Source organism: Herpailurus yagouaroundi, unplaced genomic scaffold (assembly GCF_014898765.1).
Source record: "Herpailurus yagouaroundi ecotype Mexico unplaced genomic scaffold, PumYag 194, whole genome shotgun sequence".
Classification (NCBI taxonomy): Eukaryota; Metazoa; Chordata; class Mammalia; order Carnivora; family Felidae; genus Herpailurus; species Herpailurus yagouaroundi.
The window spans coordinates 1960462-1985889 of record NW_024412425.1 but is presented as its reverse complement, the minus strand read 5'-3'; the positions used below and the strand labels follow the sequence as shown (position 1 = coordinate 1985889).

The following is a 25428-nucleotide window of genomic DNA, read 5'->3' as shown; positions in this document are numbered from 1 at the left end:
CATCTGGGAAAGTGAAATGAGTTGGCCATGATTGGCCTGACTGAAAGTTTTCAATCCTGGCTACACAGCAGAATCATTTGAATGGCACTGAAAAGGTTGTGTGTGTGTGTGTGTGTGTGTGTGTGTGTGTGTGTGTGTGTGTAAAAGTATACATTGGTATAAGTATGAATACGCATGTGCACATGTACGTAGATGCCTGGGCCCCACCACAGACCAACCGTGTTAGTACAGTAATATGTTCACACGTGTTGTAATGAAGACAGTGTTCATTGAGGGTTTGCCTTGTGGAGCCTGTTTTATTCATTATACGTCTTACTAGCTGACATAATCTGTGTCCCCACTTAAATGCCAGTCGGGTGAAGACCAGTTGGGTCTTTGTTTTGTTTGCCGCACCCAGAACAGGGCTAGGTCTCGGGGGCACGTAGTCGGTATTTGTTGACGGATGAAGGTGTGCTCCATCCGTTGTCTCATTGACTCATCCACTTAATCCTCCCGGCGCTCTTCTGGGCTTTGATGCCGTCACTGTACCCATTTCGTGAAAGAGAAGCTGAGGCCCAGAGATCTGAAGGCGCTTGCTCAAGATCACACAAGCAGGCGGCGGCAAGCTCAAGTCCTGGTCCAAACCCCGGGCTGGCCCTGGGACCCAAGCTTCTCTGACCATCGCACACGTTGCTCTGAGAATAGGACACCCTCATGGGCTCTTGTTCCTTCTTGGGTCCTGAGAGCCTCCTGACCTTCTCTTCTCTCCCTCAAACAGCTCATCACCCTGCGGGGATCCATCCTGGAGGACGCCACACCCACAGCCACAAAGCATGGGACGGGGCGGGGCCTGCCCCTGAAGGATGCCCTGGAGTATGTCATCCCCGAGCTCAACATCCACTGCCTGAGGCTGGCTCTCAACACGCCCAAGGTGACCGAGCAGCTGCTGAAGCTCGACGAACAAGGGGTGAGCCGGGGTTCCGGGTGGGGGGCCCCTCGGACCGTAGCCTGCAGCCCCATCCTGGTACCTCTTTCTGTCTTGGTCTTTTTTTTGTTGTTGTTCTTTTTTCCAAGAATAGAAACCCACCTAACCTAGTTTAGGTAAAAAGAGGGATCTCTTAATCAAATTCCAAGGGAGCCAAGAGCAAGAATATGACTGGGTCTCAGGAGGAAAATGGTCTGGGGATGAGACAGCCACCAGGTTTCATGGTGGGGGACAGGCTAGGGGGTGTGTTCCCATCTCTGCACACTGGCTCCCTTTGCTCCTCCGTCCTCCCACAGCTCCCAGAGTTTCTGTGAGAATAACAGCCACGTGCAGACCCCAGCTAGCTGACTCTTGGTCCCAGGAGAGCCTCTGACTGGCCCGCGCTTAGGTCAGGTGTCTGTCAAGGTCCAGTCACCAGTGACCAGGAGAATGAGATACATAAAATAAACATGTGGTCACCGAGGGCCCACTCCCTGAAAACAGTTGACTGCACTGAGCCCTGAGCCCTGGAGAATTTCCTTTTGCCAAGTCTTAGCCAGTTCCAGTCCACCTCCTGTGGGCAGCCAGCCAAGGCAACGGTGTCTTAATTCTTGAGAGTGGCGTGGCCCTCCGTAGAGAGAACGAGAGTGGGCTGTGCGACACCTTGTTGTGCCTCTCTGGAATGGGAGGGAAGGGGAGGGACAACTGGGATGTGCCCCCCCACACCTTTCTCCCTCTTCTCTGGCTGCGGCCCCGAGTTATTGTGTGACCCCAGGAGCTCCTTGGGCACCGCGCCTGAGAAAGCCCCTTTTTCCCCTCCCTCTGACGTCTCCGCCCGGCCCGCCTCTGCAGCTGTGCCGGAAACACAAAGTGGGCATCCTCTACTGCAAGGCTGGCCAGAGCTCGGAGGAGGAGATGTACAACAACGAGGAGGCCGGCCCTGCCTTTGAGGAGTTCCTCTCCCTGATCGGGGAGAAGGTCTGCCTGAAGGGCTTCACCAAGTACGCCGCCCAGCTGGATGTCAAGAGTAAGTGCCACAGTGGCCTCGTGGGGGAACCAGTGGGATCCCGGTGGACCACCACCCCACGCCCACCCCAGGGGCAAACGTCACAAGGCCTGATGATACCTGGGTAAGGACGCAGAGCCGTGGGAGCTCTCAGACTCTGCTGACGGGGGTGCAGAGAGTGTGACCGCTTTGGAAAACAGTATGGCATGTTCTGGTAAAGTTTAAAGACCCACCTACCCTGTGAGTCAGCAGTTGTGCTCCTAGACATGTCCTCTGGGAACTCATGCACATGTGCATTGGGAGATGTCCTGAATATTCATAACCACCAGTGCTTGGATGGTGCCCAGCGTGCACGGGCAGAATTGTGGTATTTCGTGCGGCAGAGAGCTGTGTGGCAATGACAGCAGTGAACTAGAGCTGCAGGCGTCAGCCTGGACGAAGGCCACGTACTTGATGTTGAGCGTGGACAGCGGGCCTCACAAAAGCAGGTGCCGAAAGATGGCTTTTATTCAACAGTGTATTGTCTGGGGGGTTGTTCTGACGTAGGAGAACTACAGAAAAGCAAGGCCGTGATGGACATGACGTTCAAGGCAGTGGTTGCCTCCAGGGAGAGTGTGGCTATAACTAGGAAACGATACTCACATTTTCACAAGAGTATTGGTGGCAGGCGGTCTGTTTCTTAAGGCAGGTGCGAGGTACAACATACTCGTTCTGGCATTTCCACACATAAATATGCATCTATATGCATAATATGTTTATATATGATCTATAGGATTAAAATGTGTCCTGGCAGTTTTGGGGGGTTGGAAGAGTGATGTTGTAAATTGGCGTCACGGCTCCCTATGGGAAGGACCCCTTAGAGGTGAGCTGTAGCTGGGATAGTTGCTTAGGCTGAGTCGGGCCCTGAGTGATGGGGCTATGGCTTGATCACTGGCTCTTCACCTTACCTGGCCATGCCTCAGTTTCCTCATCTGGAGAAGGGAGGCCCAGATGAGACCATGTTTAGAGACATGAATGAAGTGTTAGGCGGGTGCTTCTGGCTGTTGTCTGTTGAAGGAAGCAGTGGGAGGAATGAGCCATTGCTCGTTTAGGGGTGTTGGACCAGTGGCTTTGACGGTCTCTGCCTCCGTTTCCTCATCTGTAAAGTTGTGTTTACCTCGGGAGCACGGTGTTGAACTATCTTACTGAGCCCTCGCTCTGTGTCAGACCCTGGACCTGCCCGGCCTCCCCGAGCTGCCTGCATCCTGTCCGCTCCTGGCGCTCTGGAAGCCCGCAGCGGGAGTGGTTCCACTGGTGATTCCTTCAGTGTGGGGGCAGTGTGCTCAGAAAAAGGAAGCGGACACTTACTGTCCGCCTTCTCAGACAGATGCCTGCTCCTGAGGGTCAGCGTCCTGCACGAAGTGACGGCCATAGTCTTTCCCCCCGTCCCCGAGTTGGCCGTGAGCGTCAGATGCTGGCACAGTGCCTCACAGAGAATCAGCACTCGAGGGCACACCAGCCACTGCCACGTGGCTTCTGCAGGAAGCGGATTTTCTCTGAGGACCCCAAGGAGCGCAGTGCTCCTGGCCAGTCTCCCCAGCTACCAGACAGGGATGCCCTGGGCTTGCAGCCACCTGAAGGTCTCCTGGCTTCAGGCCTGGCTCTGGCACTGACCAGCTGTGGCTTCAGTGCCCTCACCTGTCACAGCTACCCCCCACCCTAAAATGTGAGGCCTCAAGAACAGGGACTCTTGGGCCTGTTCTACCACTGTTTCCCCAGCACCTTCAACTAGATAAAGCTTGCTGGAAGAATGGGCTTCCCGGGGTGAACATGACACCCTGGAGTTCCTGGCAACATGGTTCGTGGGCTCATTCATGCGCTCCACAGAAACCTCCCAGCCTTCCTCCCTGGGCAGTTCAAGATGATAGGAGCATGTATGGGGCACCTGATCCTATGTTGGAGTGGGGAAGGGCTCCTTGAGAACATGGCCTGTGGCCTGAGAAGAGTGAGTTGGAATAAAAGAGGCAATGAAGTAGCCCGAAAGTATTCCAGGTAAAGGAACAGCACATGCAAAAGCCCCGAGGTCTAAAGGCTGTTGTCCAGGGAAGTTCATGTAGAGAGAGGATGAAGTGAGGAAGGCAGGCAGGACCCACCGTGCAGGGCCTTTAGGGCTGAAGCTTAGGGATTTGGGTAAGAGCAACACGGAGTCCTGTTAAGAAAACACTGGAGTCCCACATCCCGAGTTCCAGTCCAGACTTCACTGCGCATTGCAGTGTGACCTTAGGCAAGTCCCTCCCTCCCTGTGCCTCAGTTTCCCCCTCGGAAACATGGAGCCAACAATCAGATGTGCTTCTGCCTGATCACAACCCCCTCCCGTTAGAGATAACCAGCATCCTGACTCTCATGATTATCATTCATAGTTTTGCCACCTATACATGCATCTCTAAATAGCATTTGTTTTGCCTGTTTTTGAACGTAACGTGAATGGAATCACACGCTACGTGCTCCTCTTGTGTCTGGCATCTTTCATTCAACATTGTATATATGGGATTCGCCCATGTGGTGACTGCGGCTCGTTTCATGGTTGATCCATTCTTGTGACTGACATTTGAAGGTGCCTGTACCCATATCCCAGGGCACATGTGTACCTTTTCTCTGGATTATGATCCTAGGAGACGAAGTGTTGAGTCATCAATTAAGCTGATCTTTAGGTTCACTAGATGTTGTGAAAAAGTTTTCCAAAGTGGTTGTACCAATTCGCACACCTGACCAGCCGCGTAAAGGGCTCCAGTCATTCTACATCACCGCCAACCCTTGGTACGGTCAGACTTTTAATTTTTTTTTTTACCAGTCTGGTGGGTGTCTAACATAAGGTTTCCTTTTTACCTAAATTTATTTAATTTTAAAGAGTAGAGTGAAGTGAAAACATCAAGCTAAAAACTAACACAGATGGCATGTGGGCTGTGGCACAAGCCCAGAGGTTTGGGAAACGTGGTGCTAACTGGTGTTTCTGTTGCAGCCGACTCTACGGGCACCCACTCCCTCTACACGACATACCAGGACTACGAGATCATGTTCCACGTCTCCACCCTGCTCCCTTACACCCCCAACAACAGGCAGCAGGTCAGTGGGGCCCAGGGCAGGGGTCCCATGTGATTTCCAGTTGGTGCACAACTGAACCCCAAGGCAGTCTCCCTCCCCGCGGTCGTTAGCTGGCTGTCTGGCTGGCTGGCATGGGCTCTCCTGCTGCCTCCCGTGGCCTTGGAGACCCTCCGCACCATGATCACATCACCTGGGGGATGGAGGCTAGGTCAGGTGTCGTTTGAGATCAGTTTTTTCCTAGCTGTTCCTTAGCCACCCTGCTAGCCTGTAGCTATTCCAGCTCCCCTCAAGGTCTCTTGAGTCATCAGGGGTCCTGTGAGAAAGAAGAACAAACCAGTCAATGTTATTTCAACCAGAAATAACAGAAATACGAACCAAATTGGCATAAACAATAAATGGGTTTTACTAGGTTATGTAACTCTGACGTGCCAGCACAGGGCTAGCGTTAGGTACGGCTGGATCCAGGGGCTCAAAGCATATTAGGGACCCTTTGAATTTTGCAGCTCTGCTTTTCTTCATAGTGACCTTATTTTCAGGTCTTCCCAGGTAGTGGCAGAGATGCCCCCTAGGTGCCCTCGGCCCACATCCCACCAAGGTAGCCACCCCAGTGGGGGAGACAGCTGTGCCTCCCTGGTGTCCCAGAAACGTTTCAGGGCTGAATCTCGTTGGACTATTCACTTGCCAGTCCCCGGGGCCCGGGGCAGGGAAGGAATGGGCTGACTGGCTGAGCCGGAAGCACGTGCCCACCCCCGGGGGATGGATGGTGAGTGGGGTCAGCTCAACTTGAAACGCTGATAGAGATCGGGCAGGTGTTTTCCCCCGGGGGAGGGACGTGGCTGGCAGGAGAAGGAATGGGCGCCAAGTGGGCAAGAACAGCTAATACCTGCTTCCTGCAGCTCCTCTCCTGGATGTGCCGTGCAGATTCTGTCCTGAAACAACTTTTCCTAGTTTCTAAAGAACAGAAACCCCACAGACTTGTGGTTCAGCAAGTGTATATCATTTCCATTGGTACAGGTGACGTTGTAGATTTTATAGACCAGCAGTGGTCAGGTGTCCATGGACCCATAAGGTTAACCTGTGAGCATTCTGTAAGAGCGGTGTGCCGTGCACTGCTCTCACACCGAGGACACAGCAGTAGGCCGCAAACGAAACAGGCAAAACCACTGGCGTCACAGAGCTGACATGTTAGTGGGAAGGGACAGACCAGAAACAGAAGGAAGAGGGAAGAGCCACCGTGTGCCGAGTGTCGATAAATGTCGAGTGACGGCGGCAGGATAGTAGAGAGAGGGCATGTCGTGGGGACAGCCAGCGAAGGCCTCCATGGGAGGGAGGTGTCTCAGCAAAGACCTGAAAGAGGGAGCCACGTGGAGTTGACTTTTCCCCCTGAGTGAGGTGGAGCCACTGGAGGGCTCTGAGCGAGGAGAGACACAATCCGACCAAGGTCCAGGGCTCTCGCTGGCTGCGTGTGGGGACCAGACGGGAGAGGGGGGCAAGAACCACAGGGCGGTGGGAGGCTGCTGTGAGGGTCCAGGCAGGGCCCTCAAGCCAACTGGTGCCGCCCTCCCGTCCCCTGTTTCCATTCACCAGCTACTAAGGAAGAGGCACATAGGAAACGACATTGTGACGATCATCTTCCAGGAGCCGGGGGCGCTGCCTTTCACCCCCAAGAACATCCGCTCACACTTTCAGCACGTCTTCATCATTGTCCGAGCCCACAACCCCTGCACTGATAATGTCTGCTACAGGTATGCACCTCCCACATGGGCCCCAGGGAACAGCCCCGGGCCAGCCCCCAACCCCTGCACACACAGGAAGTCACAGCAGCCGATTCCCAGCCTCCAGGCAGCGTGCAGAAAGACAGCCAGCAGAGAGCAGCTGCCCAGGTGGGCTGGCTCCTGTGTTGCTTTCAGGGAAGCTCTGTCCTCACATTCCCGCGCCTTCCAAGAGAGCGATCCTCAGCGAGAAAGGGGCATGTCACCCCAGTGTTGATAAGGAGACCATCGGGGATTTGTAGTTGCCTGGAATCTTTTGGTTGCAAGTGACAAAAACTCCTCCTCAACCTGGCTTAAGACAGAAGGCATTCGTATACATCGGCTCCCAAATGACAGGTTCGGGCGTAGCTGGATCTGCTCCACTTTCCTATACATTGCCTCATTTGCTGGCAGCTCTGAGCTCAACATCCTCCCAGCTGCAAATCCAGCAAAAAGAAAGCTTTGCTTTCCCAGGAAAAGAAGCCCCAGAATTTCGGCTCACTGATCTGGTTGGGGGTGAGGTGCCCATCGTAGAGTGAAACCACCCCTGCGCCACGCCTGGGTAGCGGGCACAGGGCTGAGGCATAGGAGTGGTGGCCCAGGGGGAAATCACAAGTTGGAAGGACGGGGGCAGGGATAGAGCTGTGGTTCTGGTTCATAGATCAACAGACGACACAGGCCGCAGGCTCATTCAGCATCCTCCCCAAGCCCCAGTTCTCACCAGCAGAGTGGCCAGCACCCAGAGGCCAGATGGAAAGCACTCTGGGTGTGGGGTGAGGAGAGAGCCCTCGTCCTTGAAAACCAGCTGATCAAGGACCTAGGCCCCGGGCCAAGGGCAGCACTTGCCCCTGGGATAGCACCGCAAGCTCTGGGGAATGGGCAAGGGAGCGCTGTTTTCCATTTTCTGAGAACGGTTTGAAATTCAAAAGGTACAAAATGTAACATAAAAAAGTAAAAAAAAAGGTCACAGTGTCCCACCACCCAGCTGTCCTGTTAGCGGTTTCTTGTGCATCCTGATGTTTCATACCTACACCAGCACGTGCTTACAAGTATTCTTCTTCACCTCTTTAACACGAATGGAGCATAACACACGCTGTTCTGAATCCTGTATTTTCTCACCAACCCTTGAGATCTCTCCAAACCAATACATAAAGTGCTTTTTCATTCCATCGTGCGGACGCGTGAGAATCTCCCCCCATCGACGGGCACCTGGGCCGTTTCCTGTCAGCCGCTCTTCCCCTCCATCCGGCAGCGAACAACCTTGCATCCGCTCTTCGCACTTGTGTCCGACTATACAGATGGGAGAATTCCTGAAACTGGAGTCCCTGGGCCCAAGGGTGTGTGCGTCGTGCACTGGTAGTCTTGAGGAATTGCCGGAATCTCCCATTTTCTTGTGTCAGCCGGGTGTATGAGAGAAGGGCGGGGGGGGGGGGAATCCACCGCGTAGTGCGTGTGGTTCAGAACACTGTCCTAGATGTGCCGCCCAGGTGGCTGCTGGGAGCCAGCACACTGCATGGCAGGGCCTCCACGGGGCATCAGGCCACAGGCCCCCTGTGTCCTCACCCCTTTGCATCTGGTACTCTGAGCAGCAGCTACCTGTGCCCACACCTCCGGGCTGTGAGAGCCAGAGCTCACTTGGAGGTCCCACATTCCTCAGCAGCTGAAAGGTAGCCCTGGTGAGGGAAGATGGAGTTGTTCGCGCGTGTGCGCGCGCGCACACACACACACACACACACACACACACACACACACCACAGAGGAGAAGGCCTCCCTCTCCTGGCACATCAGAGGCAGGGGGTTGAGCCGTGGGCATGGGGGTGGCCTTTCTACCCTTCCCACGCTCCCACCAGGGCTGTCACGGCAACCTTCCACCAACCCCCCACCTTTCCAGGCCAGCCTTTGCATGGTGTCCGGGATGCTTGCTTGCTTCTGATTCACAAACCCTTCTTGTTTCTTACAATTTAATTTAAAATATTTTTATTATGCAATATTTTAAACATCCTGAAAAGCACAGAAAATAATATAACAGACACCCATGTGCCTACCACCAGATTTAGCAGATGTTAACATTTCGCCATATTTGCTTCAGCTCTCTCTCTTTTCTTTATTTTTAAAGAAAGAAAATGTTAAAGATACAACCAAAGCTTACCCCCTCCCACACCCTCTCCCTTCCTCTCCCCTCTTTCCCTACAGGCAGCTGCTCTCCGGACAGACCACACCCGGTCCCCTCTGTGTCCCCAAACACATTTCTGTGGCAGCACTCATGCTGTAAAAATGACTTATTAGCGTGGCCCTTGCCTCCCTTGAAGGTAGTAACCCCATGTCACATTCCCCTTCATGTATCTATTGTGACATGGGGCTTGCCATACAGTGAGCCCTAAAAACATTTTTGCTGGCCGGACAGATGCCTGGCCCAAATATCCTAGGCACCGAGAAAAGAATTGTTGAATGAGTAATTGTGAATATTCTGGAAATACTTACTGAGCTACAGTGACCAGGTGACCTGGTGACGCACCGTCTCCTGGTTGTTTGAAGAGGTGCCGTCCTTTCCGGTTTCAATGTGCCGTTTCTGGGTGGCACACCAGCATCCCTGCAGCCTGTGGGCTGTGAAAACCCAGTCCGTCCTGCTGGGAAGCAAAGGACCAGCTGTTCTGATTGTCCAGAAGCCTTCAGCAGCTTGTAATTTCATGGTTCTTAAAATCATGAATCAGGACTGTGGGGAAACCCAAAATCCATCACTCTACACAGCCAAGTGCTGACCGGAGCCGTCGCAGCGCTGTTCACAGCTGTAACATACAATGCGAACATACCGTTAATTAGAAAGACTGGCGAAGTCATCTGGTCCATCCCCCGTCCTGTAGGCAAGGCCACGCCCACACGGTTTTGCCCAGAAAACCTGCCTGGTTTGTGTGGCCTTTGAAGAACTGCACCCCTGGAAAGTGCCTTTTTCCGTCAAACCTGCACCCGCTGTGCATTGGTAGAAATCCGTTTCTTCCTGGTCTGTTCAAGTTTAAATCGCTATTTAAATCAATAGTGAACACCTGTGCTGGTGCTGGGGGACCAGCTAAACTCAGTGTGGCATCTGCCCACATGGCACTCCTGCACTGGAGGAGTGTCACTGGACAGTGAACAGTGGAGGTGGTGAGCAAGGGATCTGGCCTGACCCACCTGGGGTGTGCAAGGGCTCCTTTGACAGTCTTCTGCCCCAGGCGCCTTCCAGTGCTTTCCTCATGGGGCAGCCATGGTGATCCTCGCAGGTTGTCAGTCTGGTTGTCACTTGTTGCTAGCACCTGTGTCCATCATGGACCCTCAGGAAGCAGATGCCTCCCTTAGGGTTTTAACTGAGGGTTAGGGAACAGTCCATTCACAGGTGTGCTTAGGTTAGGGGAACAAGTACAGGAAAGTGAGGCATCTGGGAACCACCAGCAGCAGGGAGCCATCACCCACCCCTTCGGCTTGAGGTTAGAGAGGATGGGAGAAGTTTCTGGAAGCTAGAGAGAGCTATGGCTCTGGGAGAGGGGGCACCAGGCAGGAGCTATCTATGGCTGTGAGTTGAAGGATCAAGGACTCAACCACAGCCGCTATCCCAGCCCAACAAGAAGGCCGTGAAGAGAAAGAAATTCTTGAACTTCTCTCTCCTGTCACCTCCTGCTGGTGCTTCCTGTTGACCAAATTCACTGGAAGCTGGAGGGCATGGGAACCCAGGTGAAGGTGATAGCCTGCAGAAACCCACCTGCCAGGGCACTGAGCAGGGCGGAGAGCAGCAGACACCAGATCTGGGGGTGCAGATCGTGACGAGCCAGCCCAGATGGTGACATGATTGCTTGGTCTCACGATCAAGATGAAAAGCGCTAACACGCCATCAAGGCCCTGCGAGGCCTGGCCCCCAGTGACCTTTTGAGCATCCGACTCTTCACTGTCTGGGCTCAGACCACCCCAGCCTCGTCTTTCGCAGTCAGGCGTTGAACATGCAGCGCCCACTGCCTGCAGGGCCCTCCCCTCAGCTCTTCCTCTGGCTCCTACTCAGCCTCTGATCCCAGTGTAGTAATCACTTCTTCAGAGAGGCCCTCCTGGGGTCTCCCTGTCCATATCAGGTCCTTCTGTTGTTCTGTCTGTACCCCATTCACTTCCTTTGTCTTTATAAATTAATTTGTAAGTTTGTTTAGTATGCCTCTCTTCCTGGATTATAAAGCTCTGGAGGTCAGGGACTGCTGTATCCCCAGCGTGCAAGAGAGCATCCCAGAAATGCTTGTCCAATAGATGCAGGAATGTTACACTGTCCCCCTTTGTCACGTTGGGGGAGGGTGGGGGCTTGGGAGTCAGAACCCAAACAAGCCTTACACTGTGTTTGGGTTCCATGGAATATGTTTTAGTAGGAATCTCGTTATTTAAAAATTATCCTACGGTGGGAAGAGAAGCATTAGGAAATCTCTCCTAACGCAGTACTCATAAGGTGAGGTTTTCGTGGAGGATGAATACAATGCTCTAAGAAAACCTTAGCAAGCCGACTGCTCGCTCATTTCCAGCAACTCATACTGCTTTTCATCATCGTCATATAAACAGCATAGCTTATGGTGTCTCCACCACCCTTTAACATCTTCCAGCCAGTGTCGCGCTCCCCTGCCCCTGGGTGGTGACTCTGGGAGGAGCCGTAGCCTCTCTGCCTGACTTCCTGACTGTAGAAATCGGCTGCTCTATAGCCACTGGAGTCTCCACTCAGTTTGGTCATTGGAACAACACATCTGAGATACTCATCAAATCTCCAGATTTGACTTCTCAGCAAATTCTCCCACCTCCCAGCTCAGGGCTGCTCCTTCTCACCTCTCCTCTGTTCCATGTTGACCTGTTTCTGGCCTGTCGAGGGTTGGAGCACGAGGAGGAAATGGGAGGCAGGGGAGTGTCCCTGGGACTGTGACCACAGCTGACTGCGAATTCTCTGGGCTCCCTGTACACCCTCCTGGTCCCCCAGGCTCCTCTTGACTACAGGCTCACCTCAGAGGCCCCCTGCTGCCAGCGAGAGTGGGTGCAGAGATGATGGTGTTCGCCACCCAGCTTTCTCCGAAGATGTTCCTTCCAGCAGCTCCCTCTGTAGTTTGCGTAGGGGGTAAGAAGGTTCATTGGTTTGGCACAACAGGTTTTAGATTATTTCCTTTTTACTTTCTCATCCATTCGCTATTTCATTTCTGTCACCACGGCACCTCGGTTGAAACTGAAGTAGGAAGGGTGCCTTCTAACCTCTCATTACAATGAATTTTCAAAATAACCCACGTAGAGAAGATTTACAAAGTATGTTAAACAATGTCACACAAATGTTTGAAAGAAGTAAATCACATAAATGTCCTGTATCAGTCAGATGTTCTGATAATAATGCTGCTTAACAAACCACCCGAAAACTCAAGTGGCTCACAGACATTAACAGGTCTCTCTGGCCCACACATCCACAGGTCTGACTGGCCTTGGCTCCCGGCCACGGATTGGGTCCAGGTCTGCTACAGGTGTCCCTCATCCGTCTGGGGCCCCCATGGGGCATGTTTAGCTCCCGGAGAAGGCAGGAGCGCAGGAGGCATGCCTTGCTTGAAAACCATTGGCTAAATCAAGTTACCCAGGATCAGGAGGGTGGGGACGTACCTCCCCTCAAAGGTGGAGAGGGAGGAGTGAGTGTTTGCCAAACTGTAACCTACCACACAGTTTATATGTATGTAAGATGAGAATAACCGAAATGGAACAGCCGTAGGAGAATTCTTCTTTGAACAGCAGTGGATGTTCTAACAGCAGTGGATGTTCTAGGAAGTAAAAAAATGCGTATACACGCCCTAAGGCTGTCGAAAGTTTCCAGTCTAGCCAGCAACTTACTAGACGTAACTATTTCCATTCCTACAAAGCACACTCCTGTGTCTGATTGCATGTTTTCTTTCTGAAGGGAATCTCAAGTGCCTTTCTTTCTACCATCTATTTCTCCTTCCTCAGTATGGCTGTGACCCGATCCAAAGATGCTCCTGCTTTTGGTCCCCCCATCCCCAGTGGAACCACATTCCGCAAGTCTGATGTCTTCAGAGACTTCTTGCTGGCCAAGGTGATTAATGCCGAGAACGCTGCACACAAGTCTGACAAATTCCACACCATGGCCACCAGGACCCGCCAGGAGTACCTCAAGGACCTGGCTGAAAACTGTGTCTCTAACACACCCATTGACTCCACTGGCAAATTTAACCTCATCTCCCTGACCTCCAAGAAGAAGGAAAAGACAAAAGCACGGGCAGGCGCTGAGCAGCACAGCGCAGGCGCCATCGCCTGGAGGGTGGCGGCCCAGGACTATGCCCAGGGGGTAGAAATTGACTGCATTTTGGGGATTTCCAATGAGTTTGTGGTGCTCCTGGACCTTCGCACCAAGGAGGTGGTGTTCAACTGCTACTGTGGGGATGTCATCGGCTGGACCCCAGACTCCTCCACTCTCAAAATCTTCTATGGGCGAGGGGACCACATCTTCGTGCAGTCCACGGAAGGCTCTGTGGACGACATAAGGGAAATCGTCCAGAGACTGAAGGTAAGGGAGAGAGCTCGGCAGTGGTACGGCACTTCTGTGGTTTGGCCCAGGCCTTAGGGAACCACCCCCCCCACCCCCACCCCAGCCCAGTCAGTCAGGCCAGGACACTAACTGGCCCCAAGAGAACCAGAATTGCCACTTACACACTAGGGGGGCTTGTGGGCCCTGCACCCTGGGTTCTTTTCTAGGGAAGGTTCGGGCCAGGGATCCAAGGCTCTCCATTGTCATCACCTTGGGAAGACAGAGATGTATTTATTCACTCTAGAAGTTGATAGGAGATATAAGTTTATGCTTACATTCAAAATGTAAGGGTACTTTGGGGAAGAATTAAAATAGAATGAAAAGCTTCCAGGCCACTAAAGGATAGGGCATAAGCAGGGACCTGGGGAGAACATGAGAAAGCACAGTACAAGAAACAAACAAACAGAAAATTATATAGCGGGAATAAGTCCACATCAGTAATCACGATAAACCTGAGTGGCTTAACTTCCTCTGTTAAAAGACGAAGGTTCACAGTCTGGGTGAATTCTTACCCTAAACTCCTGGTAGACCTCTCCGACTCAGACTGGTGGTCAAAGCAAGAGTGACAGATTTCAAGTCGGGTGACAGCTAGGTTGGTGAAGGCTTGAAGCACTGTGGTAAGAAGTACTCAGGCCACATCTGAGCTCTGTGAAAGGGAACGCTGTAGTCAGCAGTGGGCTCTTGGTGGGTTTAACAGGAGGGCGGGTCGTGCATGTGAGATAGGGAAGGGTGCGTAACATGGGACCCGGGTTCTAGAGTCAGAAGGCCTGGCTTCAAGTCCTGGCACTGCCACTGGCCAGCCGTGCGACCTTGAGCCAAGTTCTTAACTGCTGTGTGACTCAGTTTCCCCATCTGAAAAATGGGAACAAAAATTACCATACGTCACGTGAAAGTTTTAAGGATTGGATGAGTTCTGTTGCCCAGACAAGCTTGCCTGACTTGGTGGGCTGTGACCTCCAGATCCCACCATGTTCACCCTTCTGGGCCTTTGCACTGTCTCATTAAATTCAGGTTGGATTGATAAGGCCCTGCCCTCAGCTTTCCTCGCCCAAAATTCATGCTTAGCTTTAGGTAACAACATTAGTTTTTGGTAGCAACACGGATGTGGGGTCGGAGAACCAGGGCCTCCATCTGTTTTATTCACTTGCGTATGTCCCATGCCTCCATCAGGACTGCCTGGCACGTAGTAGGTGTTCAGTAAATACTAATTGGTTGGCTAGTTGAATGAGTTTAATTGAACCCTGAGTCTGTGCTAATAAGCATTTTACATGCGTGATCTCACAGTCTTTCACCACCCCATGGAGTGTAGGTACTGTTCGTATCTCCACTTGACAAGATGAGGAAATTGAGGCTCAGAGAGGTATAGATACTCACATAAGGTCATGCAGCCAGCAGATGGCAGACTGGGATCTGAATCCAGGTTTTCCTGACTCCAGAACCTATCTGTGTCCAAACTCGAGACTGGTAGCTTATCGGCATCTCCGCCCAGGTGTCTCTAAGCCCCTGAAACATGTCCAAGAGCAAACTCCTGGTTTTCCTCCCCTGCCCCCCAGAACTTTCCTGTTAACATAAAGGGCAAGTCCGTTGCTCCATTTGTCGAAGTCAAAAGCCTTGGCATCAGCCTTGCTGTTCTCTTCCCCTCACACCCACATCCCGTCTGGCTCCGGTGGGCAGTCTCCAGCCACCCCTCCCCTTCCACAGCCTCCCCCAGCCTCTCCTGGACTCTGCAGTCACCTCCTCCCTGTCTCCCTCGCCTCCACCCTTGCTTCCCTATGTTCTGTCCTCAGTGAGGCAGTCCCAAGGGGTCTGGTCCCATCACTGCTATGCTCAGAACCGTCTGCCCACCCTAGGTGAAAGCCAGAGTCCTTGCAGTAGCCTGTGAGACCCCACGTGATCTGGCATCCTGTCGCTCTCTCTGCCCTGGATACACAGACCTTTGCTGCTTCCCGAGTGTGCTAGGCAGGCAACCAGCCTTTCCACTGCCCGCACTCTCTCGCTGGAGCCCTTTAGTCACGTGTCATCTTATCAGGGAGGCCTCATATGTAAAATCGCAACCCCCCACCCCGACTGAGCATATTCCACCCACTTACCCTGCTTTAATTTTCTCCATGGCACTTACCACCACACAAAGTGTATTTGTGTATTTGTTGTTCATTGCGCTGTCCTTAGCACTCAAGCCCGTATGCAGGAGACGCTCAGTGAACTTGTACTGAACGCATGGGTGCATCACTACCCTATATTAATAGCAAGAGCAAACATTGGTGGAGGGCTGTCTGACCCTGCTCAGTGCCTTGCACGACTTGGCATTTTCTCCTCACAAAAACCCGGTGAGGGAGATACTATTATCATCCCCACTTCACGGATGAGGAATCTGGAACCCAGAGAGAGTTAAGTACCTGGGTTCTTTAACACGAGAGGATTCTTCCTCCCCAAATCCTGACAGCAGCTCACGTTTCTTGTGCAGTGACCGTGCCAGGCACCGCGCCAGGTTACACATTTTACCCACATCCTCTCTGTGCCACTCCGTCCCACACCCACCCCCGAGCCTACTGTTGGCGCAGTGTTTTGCAGCCCGTTACCGCAGCCCTCCTCACAATCTCAGTGCCCCAAAGCCCACTGAGGAACCAGGTGGCCAGGAAGTGATGACGTAAGCCATCTGCGAAGGGACAAGCCCATCTTAAATGACTCATGATGGCAAATCTGTCTGCTGCGCAGAGCCCTCCAGGGCAAGGAGTCCCTGCCCTCCCCAGCAGAGCCAGGAGTCAGACATCCTTCGTTTGTTAAGTTATGCCCCTGTCTCTGAGCCGGACAGTGCTGGGACACAGTAGTGACCGTGATGGGCCGTGGCCGCCCTCCCGGGACTCCCATCTGAGGCAGATACCGAACAAGGAGTTACAAGTGCCGAGAGGTTAAAGAGGAAGTATTGAGGATGCCAGGGAACCTATCGTGGGGAGAGGTCTCAAGCCCACAGGTTGGATGTAGCCCCCAGACATACTCCGTTGGTTACCAAAGCTTAGCATTCGGAAGACTTCATAGAAGTGTGTCTTTCCGGGGGGTCTGGCTGTGCTGGACGTGCATTTGCACAGGTCAGCCGAAGCAAGGCCATAAGTGCCCTCTTCAGATGGGGCACAAGTGCAGCATTTAGCCACATTCCACCAACTTGCGTCTCATGTACACTGCCCACCGAGTACCCCAGCTTGTGAGCCTGGGATGGGGGGCTCCCTGAGGAAATAACTTTTAAACCCAGATCAGAACAAGAAGTAGGAATCGTCCTGGTGAAGAATGAGGGGGAAATAAAAAAAGGGGGCAGCGGGGAATACAGCGTGGAAGGTAAAAGCAAGAGTTTAAAAGTCAGGTCTGTACAGGTCTTAACATCTGAAAGATAAGCAAAGCAGTTGTACCTGCTTCACAAGTGAGATAATGGTGAAATTGGGCATATGAAGGGCTTAATCAGTGCCTGGCACACACAGATCAGTCCCCAGGAAGATGAACTTTAAAAAGGCAGGGTTGGCCTGGCAGAGGGTCCTCTGAACAGGTATGTGTTTGGTCTCGTAAGGTGTTCCCTGTGCCATGGGGCCTTTCTAGAATCTTGTAAACGTCAGGAATGCTTCTGTTCTTCAGGTGGGGCTTCCTTTGGTTTGTTAGAAAAGCAAAGGGGACAGAATTGTCAGACATTTAAGAGAGCAGGGGTGCCTGGGAGGCTCAGTTGGTTAAGCATCTGACTCGTGACTTTGGCTCAGGTCATGATCTCACATTTTGTTACTTCAAGCCCTGCATCGGGCTCTGTGCTGACAGTGCTGCTTGGGATTCTCTGTCTTTCTCTCTGTGTCTCTCTCAAAATAAATTAACTTAAAAAAAAAAAAAAAAAAAGGTTTGGGGCGCCTGGGTGGTGCAGTCGGCTAAGTGTCCAGCTCAGGTCATGATCTCACAGTTCATGGGATCGAGCCCCTCACTGGGATTTCTGCTGTCAGAGCAGAACCTGCTTCGGATCATCTGTCCCCCTCTCTCTCTGCCCCTCCCAACCCTCTGAAAAATAAATAAACATTTAAAAAAAAAAAAGGCTTTTAAGAGACAGCAGCTACACAGTTCAGTTACCGGCTCTCTCCTCTCTCTCCAAAATGATCGAAAACAACTGTAGTGGGTCGCTACAGGCTGAGCTGCTAAAAGAGACTGAGAGATCCAGTGGCCAAAACAAGGTGGGAGTTTCTTTCTCTTGTAGTTAATGCCCAGGCTGGTCAAGGTGGCAGGGACAGCTCAGGGACTTACACCCCTTTTGTCTTGTGACACCTCATTTTCCTTCTGTATTGGTTGGTATGACTCCATATCCCCGTTCCTGTCTGTGGGGAGGCAGAAGGCGTGAGTGTGGAGGGCAAGCAATTTTATTTTGAAGAGCACAACCTAGAAATTCCATCACTTCCACTCCTGTGCTATTGGCCAAAACCAAGTCATATGTCCATACCTAGCTGCGAGAGAAGCTGAGACATGGGGGGCCTCAGCCGGGTGGCTGTGCGCCCATCCAAATCTGTTTTGCCGTGGGAGGTCTTGGTACTGAAAGGAGGAAGGGAAGAGTGGAGAATGGACGGCAGTCAGCAGCCTCGCTGAAGCCTCTGAGGAAGGTCAGGCCCTCCCACCCCCTCCTGGGCTGGTGTGGCCTAATTGGTCAGGGGCACAGACACACCAGATGTTTCTCTGTAACCCACAACCAGATTCTGTGGACACAGAGGTGACTGCTTCAAGGAGAAGAATTTTGACTCCCCAAGCAGAAGTCACGGGCTAGGATGAAGTCAGTCACAACTTTCTCTTCTGATGCACTGAACACCAGGCTTTCGTCTGCAACCGGTTTTTTAAACTTTTTAACTATGGAAAATGTCGAACATACACCAAAGTAAAGAAACTCACCTAGCGAACTCCTCCTGGGCCTTCACCAGTTTTCCGCGATTATCAGCCAGCCCGTGGCCAGTCTTGTTTCTTCCTTCCCTCCCTTCCCTTCCACCTGATTATTTCGAAACAAATCCTAGACATCCTATCATATCATCTGTACACATTTCAGCATTTATCCTGAAAATTCACAGACCCCCCAAAAAACAACTGTCTTGTCATTGTCACACATAAAGAAGGAACAATAATTCTTTCTTGTCACATGAACAAGTTGGACTGTGAAATCAATTACTGGGTCTCAATCAAGAATTTTTGAGGACAGGATAGGAAAGAAGACAGAGTATCGCAGTCCATCCCAGTAAGTAAGGATAAGTAGTCCTATGTGAGGTGTTGTCCCAGTGCTACATTTGTTCCCCCACTTTCCAAATTCTCCCTATCTGCGTCAAATGTGGTTATGTCTTCGGGTGAGTCCTTTCCTGTCCACACTCTTCATTTCCTGCTACCTACACTCAGGAATGTGATCGATTTGGATTGCAAGGAATATTTGTGGGTTAATGCACGTGTGAATGCATAGACTGGTTTGTGACATACAACCTGCTTAATGTGCGTAGTGGCCAGAAAAAGTATGAAAGCCACTGTTGTAACAAGTATGTTCAAATACCATAACTTCTAGCCAGGGAATGGCTTCTCACAGGCAATTTGAACTATTACACGTTCTGTTTCCTTAATCCAGTTTTAGGAGAGGGCAGACAGATCTCGATGTGACTTGTTTAATAGCTGTAGCCATGGCTTGTTAGGTTCTTTTCTCCCAAGAAGAGGAGCGAATCCCTAAGGACATGCTGAAGGGCTGAGGTCCTCTTCCGCGGGTCCTCCTGTTTACGGTATACAATATCATGGCAAAAACCACACGTGGATGAAGCAAGACCTTGTGTGGTCTGGTCAGGTCCAGGCTGGAGGATGGTCTGAGGAGGAGATTGGGAAGGGGTTTGTGCCTCTGAGAATGAGGAAGTAAAGAATATGGCGCGAGCCCCCACCCAGAAAAGATCCCAGGATCTCTGGTTGGTTGCTCCTCCGGCTTACTTTGTTCAGAGTCACTGTGTCAGGATAAAATAGTGGCTTAGAACAACAAAGGTTTGGGAGGGAGAGGAGGGTAGGTGATGGGCATTGAAGAGGGCATCTTTTGGGATGAGCACTGGGTGTTGTATGGAAACCAATTTGACAATAAATTTCATATATTAAAAAAAAAAAAGAGAACAACAGAGGTTTACCTGTTGCTCACACTACATGTCCATCTTGGGTTCACCAGAGGTCTCTGCTCCACATTGTTCTAACTCTGGAACTCTAGCTGACCAAACAGCCATTATCTGGAATATACCTGGTAGCTGTGGTAGAGGGGAAAGGCCTATGGGGGCGGGGGGAGGTCTCACTCTAGCCAATAAATGCCCCAACCTAAATGACATGACAGTTCCACTCACAGCTCAAGTTGTGACCAAAACAAGTCCCAGAGCCCACCCACCCCAAGGGGCCAAGAAGTATAATACTGCTATAGCTGGGAAGGAGGGAAGCCAGGGGCCTTTGGAATACATGGCTGGCTCCTGACTGCCACCATCTCTGCAAGCTAATAAGCCATATAGTTGCATATCCATGTTTCGTCTTCAGAAGTCAGGGGTCCAGGCTGAGACTAGGTAGGTGTTTATGCTCCTATACCCTGGCATCACCTGGGAGAGATAGGAGTCAGCAGGGTCTTTGGCCCCAAAGCGGGGAAATCTGTACAGGGATCATCCAGAGCTGGCCCCCAAACAGTTTCTGAGGCTAGATCCTACCTGTCGCCTACAGGTCATGACCAACGGCTGGGAGACGGTGGACATGACCCTGCGGCGGAACGGGCTCGGGCAGCTGGGCTTCCACGTGAAGTATGATGGGACAGTGGCCGAGGTGGAGGACTACGGGTTTGCCTGGCAGGCCGGCCTCCGGCAAGGTAGCCGACTGGTGGAGATCTGCAAGGTGGCCGTGGTCACACTGACCCACGATCAGATGATCGACCTCCTGCGCACCTCTGTCACTGTCAAGGTGGTCATCATCCCGCCTTTCGACGACGGCACGCCCCGGAGGTAAGGGCATCTGCCCTGTAAGGTGGGAGCCAGGTGGGGGTTGGCAGCTTCCAGAGAGCCCGTGTGTGCCCCCGCCCCAGTGCTGTCACTCGAGGGCCTTTCTCAGGAGGAAGAGCCACGACAGCAACCAGGTGAGAGTCCACAACTATCAAGCACATACTGCGTGCCAGTTACGGTTGAAGCTCTGCAAATGCGTACTGTCCCATTTAATGTCTGTAACAACCCCACGAGGTGGGCACTCTCATCAGTTCCATTTTGTAGGTGATGCACACAGCGTGAAAAGTAGCTTGCCCCGAGGCCACACTGTACTGGATTCACTCCTTCAACACACATTTATTGCGCCCCGAGTATGTGCAAGCTCCATTCGAAGCTGGGGATACAGCAGTAACGAGACAGAGCGCCTGCTCCCTAGAAGTTTGTGTTCTAGAGGGAGGGACAGGCAGTAATTAAATAGATATAATGCAGGACCAGGCAGTAATAAGGCTTAAGAAGAAAACTAAAGCAGAGTAAATAAAGGGCCTGCCCCATGGTGAGAGAACTGCTTACATTATCAGGGAGGGCTACTGGGTGGAGGCAGCCTTGTGGTCTTCTCTGGGCCAGGGGGTCCCAGACAGAGTGTGGACAGAGGCTCCAAAGTGTGAGTGTGAGTGTGTGTGACACATCTGTCCGTGCAGCACGGAGAGACCAGTGTGGCTGGAACAGGGGTGAGAGGTGGGGGCAACCTTTGGGGGAGCTTATGGACACAGTGACAGGCTCAGGTTTTACTCCACGGAAAGTGGGAAGACAGCGGAGAGTTTGGGGTTTTTTTTACTGGAACACTTCAAACATATTAAAAGTGTACTGAGCCCCATTTCAACACTAAGCAACATATGGCAAGTTTTGGGTTGGTTTTTTTTTTTTTCAATCTCTGTACCTCCCTATCTTGGATTATTTGAACCCCTGTCTTGGATCATTTGAATCCATCCCAATGTTTAGAATGTATCTCTACTCAATAAGCACCTCTAAAAAATTATGATGTTGCTTACAAATTTTAACAGTAAGTCAGTATCAGTTACCCATCTGTGTTTACCTTTCTGTTGTATCAGAGAGATCTTTTTTAAAAATAATTGTTTTGTTGGGGCACCTGGCTGGCTCAGTCAGTTAAGAATCTGACTCTTGATTTCGGCTCAGGTCATGATCTCACAGTCCCCGTGTGGGGCTCAGCACAGAGCCTTCTTAAGATACTCTCTCTCGGGGCGCCTGGGTGGCTCAGTTGGTTAAGCGTCCGACTTCAGCTCAGGTCATGATCTCGCAGTCCGTGAGTTCGAGCCCCGCGTCGGGCTCTGTGCTGACCGCTCAGAGCCTGGAGCCTGTTTTGGATTCTGTGTCTCCCTCTCTCTCTGACCCTCCCCTGTTCATGCTCTGACTCTCTCTGTCTCAAAAATAAATAAATGTTAAAAAATTTTTTTAAATGTTTAAAAAAAAAGAAAGATACTCTCTCTCCCTCTCTGCCACTCTCCCCCTAAAATTAAAAAAGGAAAAATGTTTTTAGAAGAGTTGTTTTGTTAATCAGGTTCCTCCTGTTGTATGTGGTTGATGGGTGTCTTTAGGCTCTCTTAACCTATAAGCTTCTCCTTCCTCTTTTCTATTCCCCTTGCAGTTTAGTTTGGGAAGAAGCCAGGTTACTTGTCCTTCAGACTTTCTCACTTCCTGGATTTAGCTGCTTGCATCCCTCTGATGTCCTTTACCCTGTTTCTCTAGCACATGAATTTCCTGTAAACTGGAGTTTGATGTAGAAGCTTGATCCAATTCTGGTTAAATTTCTTTTGGTAACACCACTTCCTAGGTGTGTGTCTGTCAAGAGGCACCACGTGTCTGGTTGGCCCTCCGTGAGTGACCCTAAGGGCAGTCGGAGGGTTCAGATGGTAGCAGCTGACCCGTCATCATGCATTGTCCCCCTCAGCAGCTCTTCGACATGATTGCCTAGATCAGTTATTTTGTCATGCATCACATGGTAACGAGTGGTATTCTCAATTCCATCATTCCTCCTTCATTTATTGACTGAAATTTTTCTAAAAAGAATGTTCCTTCCGTAACTATTTGGTTACTCTGAGGTGTAATTTATTATATGGAAAAGGCAAGGTAAATGCAGCTTTCAGAATAATGAGTTGGTACCCTAGCAACCTCCAGAGGTGACCGGAGACAGAAAGAGAGAGAGAGAAAATCACTACCTTCCAAGTGCTGGAAACACAGTTGCACAGGAGACAGTCAAGGCCTTGGCCCTCATAGAGCTACCGAATGGATCAGGGGAGGCAGACAATAAACAAGTAAGCAAATAGGATGATTTCACATAGCAGAGGGGGAGGCAGTTGAGCATAGTGGGGAAGGCAGGCTCTACGGTGAGATTACCTAGGTTTGAATCTTAGCTCTGCCCCGTAGTAACTGTGGTCCTGGGCTAGTGGCCTCTTACCCTGTGCCTCGGTTTCTTCATTTGTAAAATGAGGACAGTAATAGGTCCTTTCCCCAAAGGCAGTTGGGAAGTTGGAGAAAAGCTTTGTAAAGCACAGAGAACAGCCCTTGGCCTGTAGGAGGTGCTCTAGAGACACCAGCTGGGAGATACTGGGTGTGAGGAAGTAAAGAGCGCTGTCTGACTTTGGACAGGGTGGTCAGGGAAGGCCTGAAGGTGAGATGGAGCCAGAAGAAAGGCCTTGCGGAGGGGGGGGGAGGTGGCCATTAGGACAAAGGCCCTTGGCTTGTTGACAGACCAGAAAGGGGGTCAGGAGCAGAGTGAGCCAAGGGGGAGGTGAGATGAGGGGACCCTGAGGGCTACATACATGTGACCTCACAGGGCTGGCGTCATCCTCACTTTACAGACGAGCAAGCTGAGTCCCAGAGTGGACCCGTCACTTGCGCAGGGTTGTACAGCTACTAAGTGGCCGACAAACCTCAATCCAGGTGTCCCGGCCCCACCGTGTTCCACCTCCTCAGAACGCTGTGCGCATGCCCAGGGGTGGTGGCTCCATCCGCCCCTTCTCGCTTGCTCTGACCTTGGTAGGGGGCAGTTCTAGGCACGGCGAAATCCTTCAGCCAAGGGCTTGGCCTCCCCTCTCCCACCTCCCCAGTCTCCCGGCCTTGGGACTCCAGTCTAACCCCAGGCGTCCCCTTCTCTCAGCCCTCTTGTGGCGCCTTGGCCCGGCCACACCCGCACCGGGCTCTGCAGGGGCAAGTCGAGCCAAAGTAAGTCCGCAGGCGAGCTCCCCAGCAGACTACCCCCCCCCCGCCTTGTTTTGCACCCACACCCATGCCCACACGTGTGCACACGGTAAGCCAGCCCGCCTGCCGGACGACTCCAAAACTGGAGGTGCGCGAGAGGCCACACAGACTCCCTGGACCTGCAGGTAGGGGCCAACTGAAGCAAAAGTGAAAGTCTGCAAGTTCCTTCTCCAGCTTTGGGGAGGCTTTGGGGAGACCAGGCCAGGGAGGGCATGACCAGACAGATGAGCCCCGCTCCCTGCCCTCATTAGGAGAGCTGTCAGCCTGCCGCCTTTATAAGGCAGCCACAGAAACAGAATCTCCTGTTTGCAAGGGCAGGTGTGGGCTGAGACTTGTGTGGCTTTTGTTGTTCTTCAAATGCAGAGGTGTCTGGCTGACCTCATTTGCAGAGCTGATAATCCCAACTCAGGGGTCTCTCCAGCCTCTTGCTGCAGCCCTGGCCTCTTCTAGCTCAAATGGCGAGATAAGCTCTGAGGGGAGACGCACAGGGATGGGCAGAGGTGCTGTCCCTGCCACCAGCCAGGCTCAGCATGGTGTGCATCTGGACCCCATGCTCTTCAGACACTGAATAGGGTAGAGTGGGTCATCCACACACTCCCAGGCCACAGGACGAGTTCTTTAGTGATCCCAGCACCACTGGCCACAGCTGAGCCGGGCCGGGTAGCTGTGAGAACATCCCACAGCCTAATGAGATGGTCATGCTGATCTTGGGCGCTTGCACAGGCTCAGGAGGGATGTTCTCATCTCACTTTTCTCTGTCACTTCCTGATGGGGAAGGCAATCTGGGATGCTTTTATCCCCTTTAGTTAGACTCAGGAGCTCCAGTCAGGGGAGTTAGAAACTCCTCCCTGAGAAGGAAAATTGAAACCACACAAGTAAGTAAGTAAGAGAGGTAAGAAAGGAGTCCCCGTGGCCTCCAGCAACTAGGCTGTTGGGAATTGAGGACAAGGAGGCAGTGAGGACAGAGGTCTGTGAGCCTGGGGGCGGTCCTCTCTCAGATGCCTCCTGCATGTGGCTGAGGTTGGAACACGGTGTTTAGTGCAACACTATTGGTCAAGCACAAGACTAGAAGCAACCTAAATATCTAACCATAGAGGACCAGCTAAGTAAATCCTAGGGCATCCGTGTGATGCAATAGTATTTGATTGTTTAAAGGAAATAAAGTGAATTTGTTTGTGCTGAGAGGGCCTGGTAAGAAATAGTAATTGGGGGGCAAGGAGAGAGGGGGGAGCAAGATGATATTTGGAGTTAAGTGTGCTATTCTTTTTATTTCTATTTTATTTATTTATTTAAAAAAAATTTTAATGTTTATTTATTTTTGAAACAGAGAGAGACAGAGCATGAGCAGGGGAGGGTCAGAGAGAGAGGGAGACACAGAATCTGAAACAGGCTCCGGGCTCCGAGCTGTCAGCACAGAGCCCGACACGGGGCTCGAACTCACGGACCATGAGATCATGACCTGAGCTGAAGTCGGACGCTCAACCGACCGAGCCACCCAGGCGCCCCGATTTCTATTTTAAATACTGTTTGCATAGGATCTCTCTGCATAGATATACCTGCGTAGAATATTTCCGAAAGAACAGACAAGAAACTGGAAGCTGTGGTTGCTTCTGGTGGGTGAAACTGGGGAACAGGGATAAGGAACAGGAAATGGCATTTTATCTCACTTTAATCTTTAAAAACAGTTCAATAAGTAGGGGCGCCTGGGTGGCTCAGTCAGTTGAGCGTCCAACTCTTGGTTTCAGGTTAGGTCACGATCTCACAGTTCATGAGATCGAGCCCCAGGTCAGGCTTCACATTGACAACACAGAGCCTGCTTGGGCTTCTCTCTCTGCCCCTTC

General features: G+C 51.8%; 1 protein-coding gene across 4 annotated transcripts in view; it reads left to right on the top strand.

Annotated features, from left to right (window-relative positions):
- Positions 1-25428, top strand: part of SIPA1L3 (signal induced proliferation associated 1 like 3) — a 238986-nt gene that overhangs the window by 151306 nt on the left and 62252 nt on the right. For all 4 annotated transcript variants that reach the window (XM_040445990.1, XM_040445987.1, XM_040445988.1 and 1 more), the window contains 6 exons: positions 758-946; positions 1796-1970; positions 4948-5051; positions 6618-6775; positions 12749-13325; positions 20061-20335. In XM_040445990.1, the coding sequence (XP_040301924.1) occupies positions 758-946; positions 1796-1970; positions 4948-5051; positions 6618-6775; positions 12749-13325; positions 20061-20335 (1478 nt within the window). The remainder of the gene's footprint in view (positions 1-757; positions 947-1795; positions 1971-4947; positions 5052-6617; positions 6776-12748; positions 13326-20060; positions 20336-25428) is intronic.